At 40.4% G+C, this 22,877-nt stretch overlaps 1 protein-coding gene and 1 non-coding gene across 2 annotated transcripts; one reads left to right on the top strand and one right to left on the bottom strand.

Annotated features, from left to right (window-relative positions):
• Positions 1-263: 263 nt before the first annotated feature.
• LOC139730484 (cytosolic beta-glucosidase-like) lies at positions 264-15,876 on the top strand. The gene is made up of 9 exons (XM_071641325.1): positions 264-311; positions 8,387-8,643; positions 9,335-9,522; positions 10,299-10,493; positions 11,310-11,622; positions 12,525-12,675; positions 13,200-13,314; positions 13,966-14,134; positions 15,438-15,876. The coding sequence occupies exons 2-9, from the start codon at positions 8,403-8,405 to the stop codon at positions 15,665-15,667; spliced, it is 1,602 nt and encodes a 533-aa protein (XP_071497426.1). The 5' UTR covers positions 264-311; positions 8,387-8,402; the 3' UTR covers positions 15,668-15,876.
• Positions 15,877-21,763: 5,887 nt separating this feature from the next.
• Positions 21,764-21,837, bottom strand: Trnat-agu (transfer RNA threonine (anticodon AGU)). The gene has a single exon. It is a non-coding gene; the product is annotated as a tRNA-Thr (tRNA).
• Between the last annotated feature and the right edge of the window lie 1,040 nt (positions 21,838-22,877).

Below are 22,877 nucleotides of genomic sequence, written 5' to 3'. Positions count from 1 at the left end.
CTACCTCCTTCTACCGTGGTTTCCCAAGGGTGGTGGGAAGATACCATCCCTGGTTACCCTATTATATACCGCAGTAACCGTTCAAGCGCAGTGGCAGTGAAGTGCATGCACCTGTGTAGCATACTCATGTGTGTATCTGCAGTGCTTCATGCGTGGTTGAGCTCTGTACACCGGCTACGCGGCTGGAACGCGACCGAACTGCTGCAGTTACTACATTTGCTTGCTTCTACATGCTGTCCAATGTAGGGCTACTTCGTAGCTACTGGTATCTGAGTTGTGCGACGGGTTCTGGATCAGGCTGCAAGTTGCAGGTTAGTACGGTGTACTAGTACCAAAGATCCTATACACTACATGGAGTGTAGAATCTTTGCTAGTGGCTTTTACGGCAGCGATATCATGAAAGGGGGGGGGGGGGGGGGGGGAGAGGGGGCTGGCAAACTTAGACTTTTCTGCAATAATATCCGTCTGTGCTTGTAGTGTGTTATGGAAGTCCTCCGTGGATTAACATTTTACCGTGGGCCCCCATTCCTTGAGTAGGGGAACCCCCGGCGTGGATAGAACACACACATATACACAGTGTACGCATACGTGTTGCTGCGAAAGAAGAGGGCTTCTCAGCCTGTAAAAGGTTGTCCTCTAAAACATGGACCTTGCACGTACGATGTACATTGTTCTTCTCCTAGGTCTTCTCGTATGTGTGTATGTTTGTAGAGCGTTTACTCCAACGATAGCATACGAGTGCTTTACTTTCCGCTAAATCTACATTGGGTTACATTGACAGTGCAGTACTGTGGACGCAGGTGACGCTGCACGCATACAGCTGTAGTTGGATCTGCTGGGTACCATAACACCATGGGATCAATGGCATGGAGGTGGACAAATCTCTTTCCACCACCTCCCTGTTTATATACATTACTACTCTCCTTTAAAACTGCAGTAGTTTATGAGGCTCATTCAAAATTCGACTCCTTAATAAGCATTCCTATATCGTTTGGTAATGCTTTGTGTAATATGAATAATGATTATAGGCTGTTCGACCGCGCATGATGCACATTTTGGTTGTCATTAATTGTGTGCCCTCCTGCTGAACTTCTAAAGATAACGGCGAAGTGAAAAGGACAGTACACTGTATTTCGAATTCACTGATTGAATGGGGTTTGTAATTCGTGTGTGTGTATGTGTGTGTGTGTGTGTGTGTGCGTGTGTGTGTTTGTGTTTGTGTGCGTGTGTGTGTTTGTGTGCGTGTGCGTGTGCTGGGGGGTGGGGTGGGGATGGGGGAATGCTTTTCAGACATTCGACCTTTATACGTAGGGTCATTTCCAGTGCCAGACCTGCCAAGATTTCACAGTGAACTCCTATTACGGAGATTGATGGTGACGGTGATGTTGATGATGGCGGTGATACGTGTAATATAAATTGCTTCGGAATAATATTGATGTGTTTTTATTTAGCTTATCAGCAACTGAAAACTCTTAATCAAAATAGAGCATGCAATGGTATTTTTTTTTCTTCTAATGTCATTCTTCCACTCCCTCCGTGACCATTCCCTCTGTGACCACTGCTCCAACACTTGTTGTCATCCCAGAGAGCATGCATTTATGGTGCCATTGTAATGTCATTTGTAACGAAGCACCCTGTAAAGTAGAAGTGATTTATTTTTCAGTAATGCCCAGATAACTCTCCTATACGTGTATACTCGGCTTAATGAATGCGTAACAAGAGTCACTTTACCTATATCTTGAGGGGAAACGTATCTATATGAAATTAATTTTAACTGCTTCCAAATTTGATTGTGGTATTTACTGTCATAGATAATAATAATAATGATGATGATGATAATAATAATAATAATACTAATAATGATAATAGGGGCACTTATAATGCGCCAATTCCACATAGCTAACGTGCGCAAGGCGCAGTAGAAAAAGTGAGTTATGAAGTACAAAAATAATTACACAAACATACACATGAAAATGAATGACACAATAATGATGATGAAAAGAAAAATCATAATATACAATTCTACTGGAAAACGGTTACGAACAAATGAGTCTTGAGGGCAACTTTAAAGGGGTCAACATTCGAAATGTAGCGGATAGCTTGAGGCAACTGATTCCACAGGTAAGGTCCAGCATGTGCAAATGACCGATCCCCCCATGATTTCTTCGTTTTTAGAACAACAAGCAATCTACAATCGGATGACCTTAAACATCTGAGGGGATTATAAAATGTCAGCAAATTAACAGTGTACTCTGGGGCAGATCCGTGTATGCAATGAAAAACAAACAGTAATGATTTAAATACAAAGCGAGATTCAACGGGTAACCAATGGAATGAGGACAAAACAGGGATAATGTGAGTAAGGGTACATTGTAACAATGCGAGCTGCTGAATTTTGAAAGTTGAGATTGTGGTAGCTGAAATAGGAGTGCATTACCAAAGTCAAGTCGGGTCTATAGATAAAGGTCTATTACTTATTTTGCATGTTTGTTTTGGCGGTATAGGCCGTATTAATAACTTTAAAATATGAAGTATGATTGTGATATGAAATTAAATGAATTAGTAAACAGGGTTTTTGATCTGCACACTATACTGAGATATCAGGAGAACGCTTTTACTTTCTACTCAGAGCTGCGCGATTTCGCCTTCATATTTTTATTTTCACAATCTATATTGTTGCATGCAGACAGATCAACATTATATCCCAAGGCACGTCTTGCACGTAGTATGATAAAGATATTGTGTATTGTCTCATTTACTACCCCTCCGCCTTCTACAGGCGTGCAGGGTAACTCGTGCTTACATGTACTTTCTGATTATTCTGAACATTGTCGGTCTGGATGTTTGCTTATCGCGTTGTATGTGTGGCTCCCTTCCGCACCAGTAATTTGTATACAATTCAATTTCCTTTTTTCACGTATACAATTCAATTTCCTTTTTTCACGTATACAAGCACAAGTAGCAAGCCGTTATAACATGCATTTTGAATTAGATCTACAGTAATACAGAAGCGTATAGAAGGCCAGCAGACTGTGAACTCATTAGGTGATACGCTATCAGCGTATCACCTATTGTGATTGTCAAAATCTCTCTTTATTTTTTTTTATTCTTCTTTCTTTCTGGACAATTTTGTGTCGTCAATATCTCAAGAATGACATAACGAAATAACATGACATTTTCAGTCAACATGTCTCATGACAAAATCTAGCCACAATAAGGTTTTCATGACAGTAACATATCTATGACGTCATCTAGGCGCCATTTTGTGATTTTCGGACCTTGTCACATGATCGATCATAACTTCATAACTAGATGTCATTTCTGTATCATTTTCGGTGGACATGAAGTTCAGGTCACGCTCTATCTTACTTTTTAACGCTAGTTACACAGGTCATCATTACGCGCGCGTAAGCGCGCGTCAAAATTTTAAAAGGCTCAAAACGACTTCCCAATGGGAAATCTCGAAGTTTCAGACAATTTTTAGCGTTTCAAACATTTTCTCGCGTGCGCGTCCGTCCGCGCAATTCCGCGCGCAGAGCCCGTAAGCAACATGAAAATGCAATTTTTTTGACTGATTTGGATTCCTGATACTTTGAGTAACAATATCCATTGATTTCCGATCGATTTCGACCTATAACAAAGGAATGCACTGGCGTCAAAGTTGAAATTCCACGTGCGCGTCTTTCTGCAAATATAGTGAAAAAACATGTCTTTGTTTATTTCGCCATGGCTCTTTAAATCGTCCGTTGACCCTATATTTCTATTGCATATTACAAAAGTATATGAATTGTAAATAACATTCCTGGTATCAATATTGCCAGGAAAACGCGATGACGTCATCATATCGTCATTTTAGATGAAAAAAGTGGAATTGATTTTTTTGAGGTACTGTTTCTGACATTCATTTGCTCGTATCTCTGTTGTTTAAGCTCAATATTATCCCAAATTCAGATATGTTGCAGTTTGAACATTTGCCTTTCAAGTCCATGTGATGGTTTTGAAATATGATGACGTCATCACACTAGAAATTGTGATTAAAGGTAAAGACTCAAAATCAGACAAGTTTACGTGTTATGTCTATGGGAGGTGATTTTTTTTTTTAAACCATGCATTGACTTGACAACGTTTAAGCACCTTTACCTCATCTGATTTTGCTCCATTTCCTCTGAAACATAAATATGTTGTAGTTTAGACAATAAGCTTTAGTAATCATGCATTTTATGTTTTCAAATCTCCTCATCAGGTTGACAATTTTGCAATTTAAAACTGAAAATGAGAATGCAATCTGTACGGAACGATTCCCAATTTTTCTTTGCAACTGTATATTGATCGAATCCACGCTGCCACTTGTGAGAAATTGAATAGCGCCATCACAAGTCGACACTGTCACAATAGTATTTACATTTAAGTTTTGCACTCGATCTTCAGGACAGCAATGTGGCATAATCTGTTAGCGCGCTGGTTCTTCATAACGCCATACCGGAAGGCGAGAGGTTCGACCCCCGCAGGACTTTTATCCGTTCTTTCTTCTTTTTTTTTCTCTCTTTTTTTTTCGGCAGTTCAGCTTTACTCCGATGTCATTTATCGTATTATTTTATCAAGTGTACGTAACCCGTGAACACGGCTGCTCTATTTCCCTTGCTTTGTATTGGAGTTTGGAGATTGGGTTTGCTTCAATAATTTTGTCACACTTAATGTTGTAAATTTCCCCTTGTTACAGTGTCCCGCTTGCCACGATTCGTTTTCTCTTTCCTTTTCTCTTCATTTGTTCTTGTTATACTGTAGCAGGATATTTAGGAACGTGTTCGTTTACATAACTAACATGAATGGGAACTGAATTAATTAACTCTAGTCCAGGTGCATGGCGTCTCGCTTATCTCTTTGGAATTCCAGGTTATTGTTTGACCAAATAACGGAGTTAAAGACAGGCAGGGAAGGAAGTGACTTGATATTGCTTCATAATGAGGAATTTCGGGCAACACCTTTCCAAGTGTAGTGATTATGACGGGGTTCTCTGTCGTTTATTTTCGTCATGGCTGTTTCACTAGTTAGCCATAGGTGATATTATGTTGCTGGCATCTGGGAGAATAGAACAGATCAGTACCAAACTGGAATAGCCCTATAAGCAATGTGGTAAGCGTTCAATTTTTTGCATCATCTTTCTTCTTTAAAGTCAATCACTACTGATCGAAATACGCAATATAATATGACACGTTCCACTGGTAGTTTAGGCAAAGGGAGTTAATGCATGATGCAATGATAAATGTGCTACCATTGATTTTAGAGACGTCATTGTGGTGTGGTACTGGTGATGGTAAGGGAACCATAGATTGCTTTTAAAGTAATGAGACAATCATTGGACCTTTGCATCAAGACCGTATTCCCATCTAGAATATAATGCATGTTCGTGCGGCGTTTTTTTTTTTAATCCTGACGTGGACATTTTTTTTTCTTGTTTTTAATTTAAGAATGTTATATCTAAATTTGTTTCTTTCCCCTAACATTTGTTTTTTGTTGAATATAGAGTTAGACGTTCCGTGATCGAGTAGAAGAGCAGCGATTTAGTTACAGTTTCAATGCATCTTGTTTACCATCTTCTCTGACATTAAATTGATGGTTTTTATATTTGACATTGTCTGTCTATTTGCCAGTTTATGCTCATAAACCACTGCTATAACAACTAATACATTTGCTTCACCTGTCACACGCAATGACATGGATTGCAGTTGTGCATGCAGTTTTCCTTTTGCCACCTCTCGTTTTTCTCTCCCCTTTTCCCTCACTTTGGTTTTGTTATACTGCAGATGGGAATGATTACAATAGCATAACCCAACTTAAAGTAGGAATGAGAACTGAATAAATTAACTCTGGGCCAGGTGTATATAGCGTCTCGCTCATCTCTTTGAAATTTCAGGTTGCCATTGTTCGACCAACGGAGTTGAAGACAGGCTTTATGTTGCTATAGAGGTATCTCGCGCCACATGAATGGAATGCATACGCTGTTTAGTATTAGTAATACACTTTTTCATGCCCATCCCTGCCAATAAAAGTGTGTTTGACGGGGTTCTGTGTCATTCTGCCTACGAGAAAGCAAAGTTTTATTTTCGCCATGGCTGTTTCTCTATGCGTAGCCGTGGGTGATGGGTGTTGTTGGCATCTGGGCAGTAAAGAACCGAGTATCATGCTATAATACCCCCCCCCCCCCCCGTTAGGTTCTAAGCGTTCAATACGGTGATATATCTTTCTTCTTTATTATATCGATCACTGCTGATGGAATTACAGAATTATGTTATGACACGTTTCACTCAAAGCTTAAAAAACAAAGTTTATGCACGATACAAGTAATGGTGCATGAGTCCTATAGGCCATTGATTTTAGATGAGAAATTATGATATGCCTAAAGTAGTGGTGTCATTGATTAGGAATTAATGACACGATTAAGCACTCCTTCCACTTCTAACTGTCCCCTTTGAATGTGTGTCGATCACGTGAGATCGTCATAAATTATCATTCACGTATAAGCTTACGTTCAAAGTGTACTCTTAGTTGGAGGAGACCTATAGTTACATGGTTAAAGGTGATGTTTTGCCCTTTTCTCTTTAATTGAGGTATCACTTTCGTCCAGGATAAATCACATTCTCATGTAAACAGACTCACTTGCTCTATATCCCCTGTTTTGTATCGGAGGCTTCATTGGTTTTACTGCTGGTAAATCTCACAGGCTTGTATATAGTTGTAAGAGCTCTCTGAACTGATCATTGTGATAGCAAGATTAGAGGGAGTCATATTGGTTATGTAAATAATGGTCAAAGGTCATGTTTTAAAAGGCCACTGTTAAAGCCAGGATGGTTATAAACACTTAATTGTCATGTTTTATTTGTACGTGCCGAGGATCACTTGGACCCCGTTTACAGTGCGAGGCTCGGCCGCGTTCGGTGTAAACGCGCAAAAGGCCAAATGCGGGGCCAAAATTGGCCTCGCATTAGGCCACGCTCTGGAGGTGGTCTCGGCCGCGGCCAAGCCGCGGTCGCGCCCGGCCTTTTTCTCAGTGTAAGCGCAAACTGGGCTAAATGCGCGGCCAATTTTAGTCTGGCTTCCAAACCCTCGCCTGTACTATTTCGCTATTCAGGATATTAACTACTTCAACGTCGAAAACTAGTATAGTTTAAGGTGGTTTTGTCCTGCAAAGGATTTTCTCCTTCGACAAAGGCCTTTGCCCGAACGGCGACTTCGTCGCCACGGAATTCAGTTGGCAAAGGATCTGAAAACCAGACAATACCAAATTGCGTTTGTTTAAAAGGGTAGAGCGCCACTACGACAAAATATTGAAAGGTTCGAATCAAAAGCGCGGCCGAGCCCGGCAGTGTAAACGGACTAAATTGCGGGGCTCGGCCTCGCAATTGAGGTTGTCCTTGATTGCAGCTCGGCCGCGGCTCGGCCCAGCCCCGCACCGTAAACGGGGTCTAAGTTTATGCACTGTAAGTACTCAAAAAGTCCGTAAATCGACTTAGTCGCACACGCACAGAATTTCCACTTAGTTTGTGTGACAGAAAAACAAATGTGATCTGAATAATGTAGGCCCAAAAAAGTTCAACTAAGTATCTCATTAGAACTTCAAGGTTCTGTATTACATTCTTTTCTTTGTCGATCACGGATGACCGACATCTGATGACCCCAAGCGTATCACCTAACTCGTCTTCAGTGTGACGAGTTTCATATCTCGTTATGATTGAACGTTGATTACACATTGTACCTGTTTGCTTATCGCGTTATAAAGTGTGTTTGGCCCCCTTGCGTAGCAGTAATTTGTATACCATTCAATTTTCTTTTTCACGTATACAAGCACAAATAGCAAGCCGTTATAACATGCATTTTGAATTGGATCTTGTAATACGGAAGCGTAGAAGGCCAGCAGACTATCAACTCATTATGATTGAACGTTGATTACCTGTACACGCATTTCACTGCGTGCTTCTTTTAGTGTAAATACAGTCAGAGAATTATATAGAAGAGTTTGATATAATACATGTACAGTGTACTGCACTTTACATTAATCAAAATATTCATGTACTAATTTCTATAGGGCCCTACAGTGGAATCAAAGGTCAGCACCGAATTCTCCGACTCGCATCTGCCATACATGTAGCCTTTCATCAAGGCCCTCTCGCTGTATGATTGCTATAACGGGCGAGTGAAGCGAGCTCATGCGAGCGCGACAGCGCGAGAGCATTTTGAGATCTGCTTTGCACGTTATTCAACTCGCACGGTGTCGATCCGATTTACTTCCCTTTCCCCTATCTCCCTCCCCCTCCCCTCCCTCTCTTTCAAACTATCGCCATCTTTCTAAATCTATATTTCTGTCTCTCATAATCATCCCGTGAAACAGGTTGTTGGAGTGGATAATGAACACCATGGTAACCGGTGGACCCTTCATCCCGGCGTTCTTCGCGCTTCTCCTCCAGGCCTGTGTACAACCGTCCGCAGCAGCAGCAGCGACAGACAAAGCCCTGTTCGTCTTCGGCGACGTGTTCAACGACCCCGAGCGCGATGCCGTCATCGAGGGCGAGTTTCCCGAGGGATTCACGTGGGGCGTGGGGACGTCGTCCTACCAGATCGAAGGCGGGTGGAACGAGGATGGAAAGGGTAAATTGAAAGAATGATATAACACTTGATTTTCAGAGGCTATGTACAATTCAATTCAAGAGTGATTTGTATATCTTTCTGATTGTGTCTTATTCAAAATTAGCAATTGGGCCTACCTAATGTTTCATGTGTCATTTTTGGTGTTGATCTGTCTTTATCTGATCGCGTGATCTGTCTTCATTTGTCATTCAATATTTTGATTTTTTATTTAATTTGGTTTGACTTAATTTAAATTTTCAAAGTAAACGAATGCTGACGTGGACGAGATTTTTTTTTTTCACACTGCATGCAGTATGGAGTAAAGGATTATAGACGTGGCGTATGTTTTCATGCTTATCTTGTTTGCATGCATTGTCAGTTTGTGATCAGCCATGGTGCTTGAATTATTTCGCTATAATATGCTCTTCTGAAATGTCATGTGTTTGCTCCTTTCTTGATTGTTAATTTCCTCTTCAACGTTATTTCTAGTTTGTAGTCTCTCTACGAAGGACATGACAGCATTGTGACATTAATTTTAAGCGTTTGCATCCATGTCACATTCGCTAACACGAGAAACCTTCCCCATGACATTGAACACCATAATTTAGACTAACGATGGCATGGCACGCGTTCTTGAATGTCATGGCTGCTGGTGCAAACGCAAAACGCTTTCTCCTATTATTAGTTTCGATGATATACCATTGTCCCGTAGGGCCGTCCACTTGGGACGTGTTCACACATATTCCTGGCAAGATTCACGAGGATGCAAACGGGGACGTGGCCTGCGACAGTTACCATCGTCACGCCGATGACGTCACTATCATCTCAGAGCTGGGCGTGTCTCACTACCGCTTCTCCTTCTCCTGGTCGAGGATGTTCCCCAAAGGTTTCACCGAGGAGGTCAGTCGGGCCTCCCTCGTGAGCTTTTTGTCTACAGTGAACTCCCGATATAACGAAGTCCTCGTGACCGGCATTTTCATTTCGTTATACATGCAGCAAAACTTTGTTACAAGCGACCAAAATTAGAGAATAAAAAACAAACAAAGAGAGGATAATGTTGCGGCCTGATTTTTTATTTCGTTGTAACCGAAATTTAGATAGAACGGTGTTCTTTATAACGGGAGTGCACTATACTACTGCACCTCCTCACAAAAAAAAAGAAAAGAAATGTAGACCTGAAATGTAAATAATGACGATAGAGATGATTATAACAAATATTTGATAGTAGTATGTCATTGTCGTCATGATGATCGAAGCCATTTCTACAACAACAGCAGTTTATAAACTAATAATGGTGTTACTACTGTTGATAATCTTAGCTGCATCGATAACAAAAAAGGATTGATCACTATGTCTCTCAAACTTAGTAAAAATCATTTTGTCTTTAGAATACAACCAGGTGCTTCTTCTTGTTGTTGTTTTTTGTGCCAGGAGAACTGTTCGTTGTAAACTGTCCTCGATCCTTCAAAAAGCACCAAAACCAGAACTTCTCTACACTCGCACGGGAAAGTGAACTTATCCCTGATGAAATAGATAGATAAAAGCATTATGGTTATTATGGTTTGAAATGTCGCTGAAAATAAACGAAAGACGTGTTTTTAAAACTTATGAGTCTGATTTGTAAGACTATTATTCTAGTTTTGTTGTGTGTTTTTTTCTCTCCTGCGTCACACAAGGTAAACGAGGCCGGAGTGAAGTACTACCACACAGTGATCGACGCTCTACTGGCAGCGGGCATCCAGCCGGCTGTCACCCTCTACCACGGCGATCTACCGCAAGCACTCCAAGACATCGGCGGCTGGGAAAACGAGATGATGGTAGTCTACTTCAACGACTACGCAGACTTCTGTTTCAAAGAATTCGGAGACAAGGTGCGTCACATTTAAACAACAACAACAACAGCAACAAGAAATAGCAATGCACTCGACATAGCCAGTACTGCAAAAAGAGAGAGAGAGAGAGAGAGGGAGAGAGAGAGGGAGAGAGAAAGAGAGAATGGCTGTGTAGCTCAACCTCTTGAGGGCGGACTGATTTTCCAATAATACGCATTTCTCATTGTACCCCTGCCCGAGAATACTCGGGACTTTAATTCTTCAACGGGTTGCGGAAAAGAATTACATAACAACCTGTCTGGATGAGTACTGATATAATATGATGCGTGAATCGGAAAGGAAATGACAATACGTAATAGCTGAGAGGAAAACAAAGAAACAAAACATGATACTAAACGCGACACACAGAAACAGTAGGTACAGTATGTAATTAATTGATCCACTGAGACTCTCAAAGGGTAGATTGGCGCTTCACCGAAGACCAAGGTTAAAGATGTAAAGGTGCTCGAATTACTCTTATGCCTGCTATTACTTTTATCTGATTTTTTTTTTTTTATGTTGAAGAATGCGTGGCAGGAAGGAACATGAGATTCACTACAGGGAAAAATGAATAGACAAAAATACACTTTGAGAAGCCATATAAATGGATGCATTTTTATTTCAATGATGTCAGTCGGATTCATAGATCTCGCAAAGATGTTACGGGACAATTTTATTAATGTATCATTAAAACAACAGCAACAATAACAAGAACAACGACAGCAACATCAAACCAACAAACAAATATGATGAGAACGACCTACATTCATACAAAGAAACGAATTTCGAAACAATTCTTCTCTTTTGGTTATGTAGGTTAGGATGTGGTTCACCATTAACCAGCCAAAAATCGAGGCCATTCTTGGCTACGAAGAGGGTGTTATGGCCCCGGGCATCAAGCGACCAGGCTACGGTGCCTACCGCGTCGTTCACACCATGCTGAAGGCCCATGCGCGCGCGTGGCACACGTACGACATCAAGTACCGGCCTGGACAGCGCGGGAAAATATCCATTGTGATCAACGCGGCGTGGTTCGAACCGGCCAGCGAGAAGGCAGCGGACGTGGAGGCGGCGGAGAGAGCGTTGCAGTTCGACCTGGGTCTCCCAGCCAATCCCGTCTTCGGCAACGGTGAGGATATACGAGCTCAGTGTGTGTGAAGGATAATAAAGACTGAACAACAACGACATCAGCAAACAAGCAAACAAAACGCCCAAACATAGCAAACAAAACACCCAAACATAGCAAACAAATTAGGACAACCATCAATAACAATGAAACCAAAGTGCAACCATAAAGGAGAAGAAGAAGAAGAAGAAGAAGAAGAAAAAGACGGACTTTCACGCATGGAAAGTTCCTTTCCGTAATGAGTGCTACATGCGACGAAAGAAAATTTTAATGATGGTAACGTGATCCAGATAATTCCTTGATGCAGCCCAAAGTCTTTCAAACTTGGCTGAAATCAGATGAATAGGGAAGTTATGACATTTTGAAGTTTTGCTGATTTCTGCAAAACAGTTTTTGCACAGTGGATATGAATATGCAAATGTCCAGAGCTGACCATATCATACCCTCACAATTTTTCATTGGTCATGTACAAAAAAAAAAAAAAAGATGACGAAAATTCAATGTTTCTGTCATTGGACTCTGAAATATGGTGTTATTCCTGGTTGACTAAGTTCAGAATAGTGATCCGTTAGATATGCGAGGATTTGAGCCTCGGGCATAATTACATTTGAATGAAAAAACTGGAAATTGCCAAATTTTCAGGTCAAACTATTAGATTATGGTAAGTTTTGAGAGAATGACATGCTCACTTTTCCATTTGCATATTCATATTGACTGTTCAAGAATAGTTTCCCCCTAGAATAGCGAAACTTCAAAATGTTATAACTTCCTATTCTTCATCCATTTCCGATCAAAATCATGCCAATGAACTCGTAATATATTACTCTTTCCTCTCAGACTAACTTATATTTGGACTGGACTTTCTCTTTACACCTCATTGTCTGTGAATCCCGCACTCTATACAGGAGACTATCCCGCCATCATCAAGGAGTTCGTGGGCAACCGCAGCCGGGAGCAGGGACTCACCGCCTCTCGGCTGCCCGCCTTCACCGCGGAGGAGCAGCGGCTGATCGAGGGCACGGCGGACTTCTTCGCCCTAAATCACTACACTAGCAGGTAAGCTATGCGGGCAACTGCGTTATAACGAAGTCTTTGGGACCGGCAATTTTCTATCGATATACATATTATTGAAATTTCGTTCTAGCCGAAAAATTCTCGGTATCGCCAATACTTAAGTGCCATGCGCAGAGCAGCGTTTTAGTTGCATTATGGGATTGCTCAGGGGACAAACTTGCCCCGGTTTTGGCTGCACATGCACTCAGATCACGCTCTGTCTTATCCCGAGGGGTATTTTTAATTGAAGATTTCTTCCCTTTCCATCATGTGACCGGCATATTGAAGCCTTGCAGTAGTGAACCATGACTCCAGTGACGGCAAATCAGTCAAATTTAGAAACTTTCAACTCATTTAAGCTGAATTATAGCCAAGAAAAAAAGGAAACAACGGAAAAGCAGACAAATAACTCAATTGAATCGTATTGGAACTGCGACTCGCACAAGACAGAATTACTGGAAGCGAGTTTACTGCTACGGTCTGGAGGCATATGCATGACAGCATAACTTGTGATGTTCAACCTACAGATACGTACAACACAAGAACCCGGCCGACACCAAACAGCCGTACCTTCACGATGACATTGGTGTGGATATCGGCCCAGATCTCTCCTGGCCTGAGGCGGCTACACCTTATATCAAAGTAAGGCGAAACATCTGAGGTCATGACGTTAATTGGATGGTACAGTTTCGGTTAAAATAGGGTTTTTTATTTTTTCTATTTTTTTTTAGATAATGAGAAACCCTAATGAAACATGAAAGAGCATATTATTATGATTCTATGAAGTATTGAAAATTTATTTGATGAAAATCGGTTTTGAAATGAGATATCCAAAACAAGAGATCTTAATAAAAGGTGGGTACCGCCATTTAAAGAAAACCTATTTTTATCAAAAACAACTTTGAATTCCTTTTAGAATAGTATACTCTTTAAAGGGATCGTATAGTTTTGCTTGAGACCTAACTTCAGGTTTCTAACATTTTCTGGTTGGATGATGGGAGACCTCTCATGAAATATGAATGAGCATGTGATTCCAAAATGGATTCAACGTTTATTTGAAGAAAATTGGTTTTGAAATGGCTGAGACATCCAAAAGTAAAAGCAATCACAATAAAAGGAGGGACCCACCTTTTAGTACGTCGCTTCGTATTACTCTGTTTTTATCTTATTTTGTTACATTTCATGCGTTTTACATTAGAAATGCGAATACATGTACGTGTCGAAATTGAATTTGAAATTAAAACTGAAATTGAAATTGAGATTGAGATTGAAATTGAAACATGCCTTGCCAAGATCGTGCCGTGGGGACTGCGACGGCTGCTGGGGCGGATAAAGGGCGCCTATGGGGACGTGCCGATATACATCACGGAGAATGGCGTGTCCGAGCCGGACGAAGAGCTGGGCAAAGATGACATCGTCAGGTCGAAGTATTTCACTGCTTACATCAACGAGGCCCTCAAAGGTGTGTCTTATCTTCGTTCAACTCCCCATCCCCATCCCCTTCCTTCTTCTCATCCTCTCCTCTTTCCAGATGGTTTAGTCACAAAATGTGGGAATGTAATAATGGGAATTTGGGAATGTCATAATGAAAAAGAGGGACAAAAACGGAGGGGGGGGGGGGTGGCGGAAGAGGAAACCAAACAAATCCAAATTTAAACGAAAGAGTTTTCCTCTAAAACAATCATTATTGTTGCCATTTTGGCAAGACAGACACAAACCCAAGCACACGAAACACCCTCCAAAATTCATAAACAAACCACCCCCTCCTAAAAAAAAACCCAAAACAAAAACAATTGCCTCTGCCCCACCCAAAAAAAAATAGCAAAACTAAACAGAACTCAACATAACAAAGCAAAACACAAACGCACGCACATACACACACACAGGCAAAACACAAAATCGGAAACAGAAAACTAGAAAACCGTTCAAACGATTGCTCGTAAACTCGCGTATGATTACCTTGCTAGCGGGATAAGCTTTTACTGTCAGCACTATTCTTTTCCCTCAAGACTTTACCTCATTTATTCCCTTATCATTGCAAAGAAGCGACTGATTACAGCTACGCTTACATGAACGCTGTAAAGTAAGTGTTACCAATGAACTATGTTAAGCGATAATGATGTACCTGCCAGACCGAATCGGTGCTGGGATATTGCGTTTCACTCTTCTGGAAACCCCGCCAGTTTCGATGTATAAAGTGTGTTTGAAGCTCCTTGGTATATCAGACTGTTCCCCATCAAACCGAAATAATATTGCGCTGCGCTGGGACGAGGGTTAAAAGTAATATCAAATGAATGCGCGCTCATTGTGCATACTGATATTATTGTAAAGTATCTCATGCAATCTCGCCTTTGGGTTCTTTTGTGCCAGGTTAGAAATAACTTCAATCAAAACAATTTGATCTGTATTCTGATTGGAATGAAAGAAAAAAAAAATAGCTAAAGTGAATTCGAATGACATAAACTATGAAAGAAAAGGCACTGCACACCGACACCATGATAATAGCGCCATCTCTTGTCAGAACAAGTCTGTCTTTATCAAAGAGATTATTTCTCAATGCTCATAGCGGCTGCTCTTCTGATCTTTTCATCTTAGTATCGCCTTTAATAATCAAGTGCGCCACCACTCGGTGAGAGGAGTATTGACGACAGTCACTGTCGTATGAAACATTCTCTTGTATGAACACAGATTGCATAATGATAGTCACGGGACTGATCGAGTTCTGCACACACTATTTGTTTGTTTGTTTGCTTGCTTGTTTGAAGCCTCACGCATCGACGGGGTCAACCTCCGAGGATACTTTGCGTGGTCACTGATGGACAACTTCGAATGGACGCGCGGTTATGGCGACCGTTTTGGACTGTACGGCGTCGACTTCAACGACCCTGCCAAGACGCGGAAACCGAAGTCGTCGGCGAGGATGTACGCGAAGATTGTCAGAGACAACGGCTTTATATTCACAAAGACCACGGCGGAAACGAAAGACGAACTCTAGCCAAATGGTTGTGGTAATGTCCCCACGAGAGTCTCGCTGGGAAGTTACACTCCTTTGCTCAAGTTGAAATTGAAATAGCCACTATGATTTTGTGGATAAGACTTGATACTAAACAAAAGGTCCTGGGTTCGAATCGCGCTGAGAGTGTGTTCATCCTTGATCAAGATGGTTGCCCACAATGCCCCCCATGACCCAGATACTTAACCCTAACTAGGCCGGGGGGGGGGGGGGGGGGGCCTCGGAGGCCCCCCCCCCCCCCCCCCCTCGACGTTCCGCGCGATGTATCGCAATCGCAAAAAGCTATCGCCGCGACGTTTCATGACTTTTTTCTTTCGAGTCTCCCGCATCTTTTGACACCAAAGTTGCGACGCCCGGGCGTGTGGTTCCGAAGTTACGCATAAATATGTACATGCATGTCAGACCAAAAATTGCTCAAAAACGTTAATTCGTGTACAATTTCAATGCAAACTGTGCTTACAGGTAAATTTCATAAAAGCATGATTATTTTGGTGTTTTATTGATTAAAATCAATGAATAACATATTTTCTTGTTCGGAGCGATGTCGCGGACAAATTTCTTTAAAAAAACAATGAAAAACATAAAGTCGAAAAACAGAGAAATACTTAAGAAATTCCAAAAAACAATAAAATACTTAAGAATTTTTTCTGATATCACAATTTTTTCATTACATTTGCTAAGGACACAAAAAAGAATATTTACACGAAAAAATGTGCCTGTTTTGAGCTTTATTTTGTGATTTATACCAAATAGTCTGATTTTATGCATCATCATGCATAAATTAGCATAATTTAGCATAAATGATGATTTTTTGAAAAAATAACTTCATGGTATTTTAGATTACATCATAGGCAATGTGTGTGCCAATTTTCGTCGCGATCGCGCGGTCGACGGCCGAGATCTGGAGGGGGGGGGGGGGGGGGGGGGCCTGGGAGGCCCCCCCCCCCCCGGCTCTATCAACTACCTAAATAGCCCGGCCTAGTTAGGGTTAAAGGGGCACCAAGCAACCCTGGGGTTAATGGCGGGGTCCTCTTTTACACCACTGGCAACCATGAAGGTGGACCAGGTACCATGGATGAACGAAACTATTTGGAAAGACATAATAGATAATTATAGTCGAACAAACAGAACATTTGTGGAGAATAGTAATTTATCCCGTTGTTACGTGGGTGTCAATTTGTGTCAATTTGAAACTGTTTTCCTTTTTGACAATGATTTGATAGCAATGGGGGGGGGGGGGACTCATGAGGCAATGCTCCCTCATTGCGATGAAGATTGTGATTATGACCACATACGTGTACCATACTGCCTACGGAAAATACGTGTGATTATTTTTGATACAAGAATGATATACTTTTTTATGATTGTCTCATCTTGATGACTCTTGCATTGTTTTGTTGTGTTGTTAAGTGTAGAGATATACTTTGCCTTTAGAGTTTCTGGTTAAAACTATCGGCAAAGGTGACCCCAAAATAGAAATATTTTACTGTTGAATTGTGAATAGTACTAGAATTTAAGGCACCGTGGTCCATAGTTTAACCACAAACCCAAAACGAGGCAGAGTAAATTTCGTTATATTTTGGATCAACCTTCTTTGAATAAAAGATGGAAAATATGTGACGAGCAGTCGTGTGGTGGGTGTGATGCTGTAGTGGGATCCGGTCGCACGAAGCAGGGCGCGATGTGAAAATTATTATTGCTTCGTGACAATCCACTTTAAGCAGCGCGCAATGCCACAATTGCTTTGTGACGTCACAGTTGATATGTGACATTTCACAAAATGGCCGCACAAACCAGTGCGCGATATTGGGACATACAGCTGTAATTTCATACATAGTGTACTATTTGTAAAAATGACGTCATAAAAAGTGACGTGATTTTCCAAAGAGTATACCATGGTGTGTCAAGCATGCCTAAATTCCGAAACAGCTGAAAATACATGTAATCCAATGAAGCTCTAACTTTCAACCGAATACTAGGGAACACATTTTTTGATAAAAAATACATGTATTATCTACTCTAATGCATCTCTTCCCCGTCATGGTGATGGATTTTGATAGCGCTATTAGCTAGCGCAAAACATTTGAACGTTGTTTCCGATTCCCATTCTAAATTGGAATTCAATTTTGGTAACGGAAATGAAATCATGTCTAGCCGGAAAAGAAGGTGTCTTTAATTCATGCTGAGTTTGGGAAGACGAATGATGTATGCTTTGACCGCAAATCATGTGAGAGTTTGAATATCCGACAGATATTAAAGCAAGCCTGCCAGCACTTGCTGAACGCGGTGTCTCACCGAGCGGCGTATGTTTGCGAACGTAGCGAATTTTAAATTTTGTCAGGGTTCGTCAATAGTTGCAATCAAATTCGCAAACATTGTTCATTGTGGCAAACATTTTTTCCCCTTGGCGCAAAGGCATTTTGAATGAATTTGATCACAGGTGTTCACGAACTGTAGGGCCTATTGCAACTGTTTACGAACTAAATGACGAAAATTCAGATTCGTTAAAATTTGGTACGTTCGCAAACATTCGCCGGTCTGTGAGATGTCCCCTTAATCCTGCATGCCGGAGGCTCCAAGAAAGAAAGATTAAAAATGTTTTCGTTTCCTGATCAAAAATGTATAACAAGCTTCCCTGGCATGGGAACTCCTTGGATGTATGTAACACACAAATAATTCTGTGATAGCTGTTCTGAACATTCGTTATCAAAATTAATTTATATTAAAACAATTGAATGGAACAAATGCACTGAAATCGAAAGCACTTAACCTCAATGTATCGTCATGGAATAAACGCCATTTATTCAGTCTTTGCCATGGTTGGTTAAACTTTGCTGGTTTTGACGTTGCCCGTCAATCTAATTGCAAGAATTAAGACCCCATTTTCATAAACGTTTTCCTTAAAAACCTGATTATTTTTACAATTAATCACTTTCATTGATCTTTAAAAAAATCTTATGACAGTGCCCTAATGAATAGGAGCCCTGCCTGGCAGTGCAGCATAACTGAATAATAGATGCCCAGGCCTGAATGAACATTGGAATGCCAGTGCTATACCACAGTCCTGCAGTTTAAGGCAGCATGCTTTATACTTCACTTCACAACCAGCAGCCAGACTACAGAGACATACCTAAAGGTAACTCCAGTCCAGCATAGTATATAACAACAATATTGTAGATTATGACGTGGGTGTCACGCATGCCAAATTTCGTCGCGAGCACACTACCGATGGCCGAGATTTGGGGGGGGGGGCGGAATCTGCCCCCCTCTGGCTTTAGCATAGCCAAATAAACCCGGCCTAATTAGGGTTAAACACTGATTTTTATGAAATTATATTGTAAAGAGGGGTCAAATAATGATTCCAGAATTGCATTTCATCTTCGAAAAACAAGAACGAATATTAAACTGTCATTCTCGTAATGCGTTGTTGACATCGGTACCAAGTAAGAATAATAAATACTAATAAAGAACAGGAATACAAGGGTATGTTTCAAAGAATTTCGAATTCAAGCTTGCTTTCACAAAACGGTAATGTCAGTTGCAATTGAATCTGCATGTACACTGATGTATGAGATAAGGTGACGATATCCGCGTAAATATCATACAAATAACAGAGTAATGCAGAATTTGAATACATTAAGAGACATTATGTCCTTCGAATGGACCAGTTTTAGTTTTTAACGCAATCAAATTTTATATATTGTTTTATGATGAAGACTTTGCCTATACATGAAAGCTCGCCTAAAGCATGCCAGTCACTTGTTTGACGTAGCAACAAGTAATGCAAGCAAAGTTGTACATTCAAAACATTGACATTATTAGTATGCACATGTTGGTGGAAAAGGTTGATCCAAGATCATGGGTGAGAAACAAAGAAGGTTCTTGGAGGAGAACATTTATTAATTGGAACAATTAATTGGACAATATATAACCTTTAACATTTCGAATTGTGAATTTCTTCATAGAAACTACAGGAAACTTTTCATATGTTTATTTTAATACACCGACTTTTAATATTCTTTTTTATTCTAGATTTTTTATTTAATGTAACCATGCAGAGAAAAAAAAAATTCAACCTCACCCTTTCTAAAACTAAGCGACGCCAGTAACTAATGAACGCTGATTGGATCGGATTCATTTTCTGACAAGGTCTTCAAAGAGATACAGAGCAGAGAAAAGAATTGCAAAAACTATAGCGAGTGTACAAAACTCTCAAATTCTAGAATTCAGAGCCCTATAATACGTTAGACTCCGGTCATAGCCCCTCATACTGAGAAATTTTCAACTGGTGATTGAGAAACATTATTATTCAATGGGGCCACGGAGTGACGGGTTTCAATGCACATTCTCAAGTCACCGTCAGGATCAGTTACATTGCCATGTTTTGACCGGTAACTCGGCTAAATATTCATGCCTGTATGCGATTAAAATACTCGGGAGATGGTTGTCGGAAGTCTCGACTTTTTAGACTTTATAGGTGATCGATGATTATACGCATTCATTATAGAGGATTTCCTTCGACTATGCTAATAACTTTCAAAACCCAGATTTGGATTATAGCTACCCATTGCCAACATACGAGTATAGCGCAGCCTTACTCTCCATTATTGAAGAAATGGTGAACATCATATCTGTGAAAATTTCCGGTCCTCAAGCTCGATGATTAGTTCTTCATTGCAACCTTCCCCTCCCATTTCTTTCCCCAATAATGACACAGACCGTTTTCCCCTTTAATGTTACCAATTATCACGAACCCCCCCCCCCCCCCCAAAAAAAAAAAAAAAAAAAAAAAAAAAGAATAGTCGCCGGACATTGATTTTTCTGGTTTTCTGGTATTTTTCCACCACTTCAGACTTTATACGCGCGACGTGACCTAGTTACCCAGAATTAAAAAAAAGTGGGAAAATATACTCCGAAAAGTGTATGATAAAATGTCAGCGTCAATAAAATCGACTTTGAAGTTTAAATGCAATTAAGCAAGTGGAACATTGGACATTAAAGTGCACTACAGTCAATTCCAAACACCGTATCAACTTCAAAGGACGGAAAAACTTCAGACACGAAGTATTTGACAATCTGACTTTCGATATTCGGACGACAAAAATCTAATTTTCAGCTAAGTAAGTTTATTTGCAGTTTAATTGGCTTTGATTACAACAACTGCATTAGAGAGTATTTAGCGGCATGTTGCTTTGCAGTTCTGTTGTGTGGACACCTTTGGGAACTTGGATTATTCCCGACTGCCAAGGGGAAAAAAAGGGGGGGGGGGGAGAGAAGCTACACCAGAGTCTAACCTAAAGGGGCAACAACTAATGTGTGCTAACTGGAATGCAGATATGGATTAGGTGTGCACATTTAGGGGGTAACTACACCCCTTGAACTTGAATATAAGATTATTGTTTGTATTGAACCTGCCTGGTACTGTAGGCTGTACCCGTCGATAATTCACCGCACTGAACAAAACTTGCAGTGGGCTTATCAATTATCCTTAATCTCATACATACTATAGGATATTTCAAAACTTTGAATCCACTTATGATATTCGATGGCTGTTGCTATGTCGGGCAAAGCTTTGAATATCCAGAAAAAACAAAACCTGTCAGAATAAAATCTGTGTTGATGATGTGTTTGTCGATGTGCTTTAATATCTGAGTACAATCAAGCGGATAGGCCTATATGTTATATATGAATATAATTATGACACGCCCCACGTACACACAAACGCGTATATGTATACATGTATCCATACATGCATACATACATGCATTCATACATACATACATACATACATAATACTGTTGAATGTATAGTCGTGACAGGAAGGAGGGGCCAGCGGACGTAGCGTTCGTTTACTTTGATGCTTTTAATATCAGTGCCAAGCTTTCTACCTTTTTACGAGTCTTCGCCAGGGCTTTGGAAAGGAACATAACAATCAGCAACCAATTTGCAATATATATATATATATATATATATATATATATATATATATATATATATATATATATTGAAATAACGAAGGAAAAACTGACCAGAAACAATTGTAATAATAAATAGCGAAAACTTTGAGCAAAGAAAATGGGTTTTCATCGGGATTCGAACCCGAGACCTCCGGATTACTAGACCGGTGCTCTACCGACTGAGCTATTGAAAGCCCTAGATCGGTGTTCGTCCCAAACCCTTAACTCTCTTTGCTCGTGTGGTCAGAAGCTATAGTGTGTGTATGTGTGCCACACACACACACATTCACCTGACATAACCTGACACACTATAGCTTCTGACCACACGAGCAAAGAGTAGAACAATTTTTGAAAATCTGTGTGTGAAAATGGCGTTTTCTTGCATCTAGAACACCACTATTTTTGGTATAGAGGTCATTGCAAAATTACCCCCCCCCCCCCCTGAAAATTTGTAAAATTTAGTTGCATTTTCCCCCGGAATTTTTTTTTTTTTTTTTTTTTTTTTTTGGGGGGGGGGGGGGGTTTGCAACCCCCCTCCCACCCCTCTAGATCCGCTTCTGGGTCTAGTAATCCGGATGTCTCGGGTTCGAATCCCGATGAAAACCCATTTTCTTTGCTCAAAGTTTTCGCTATATATATATATATATATATATGTATATATATACAGTGTATATAAATGAACATATATATACATATATAAATACATATCAATATAATTTTATATATATATGTATATATATGTAATACGGATATACATATTAATATGATATGTGATTTACATATATATATATATATATATATATATATATATATATATATATGTATATATAATATATATCAAATATATTTTTCGTTGAGGTGTACAGTGTTATAGCACACTCTGTTCTCTTGGCCCCCTTCAATACGCCCAGACAACAGTGCATCAACCTTCCGACATCAGCGCTCAACTCGTAAATATGAAGATAAAAACTGGGAATAGTCCGTTATATGTTCTCCATTAGTTATCATAAAGTATGCAGTTGAATGGCTGGAAAGCACCTGTAAAGCTCTGTTTAACGAGGCTGTCATCTGTTGACGCCGACCGCCCGGATGCTTGGCTACATCATTTTTCTGATGTCTAAGTATCTGCCAGAGTATACTGTTTAGTATGACCCGCACATAACATAAATCCTATGCGGTATCGCCGAGATATTATTTGTACATATTGTTGGTGGACTTTTGTCCTTATACGCCTT

The sequence above is a fragment of the Diadema antillarum genome, unplaced genomic scaffold, assembly GCF_040938485.1.
Source record: "Diadema antillarum isolate AM-2024a unplaced genomic scaffold, OU_Dant_1.0 seq00000316_RagTag, whole genome shotgun sequence".
Lineage (NCBI taxonomy): Eukaryota > Metazoa > Echinodermata > Echinoidea > Diadematoida > Diadematidae > Diadema > Diadema antillarum.
Note: the sequence above shows the minus strand (reverse complement) of the source record. Positions and strands in the feature narration are given on the sequence as shown.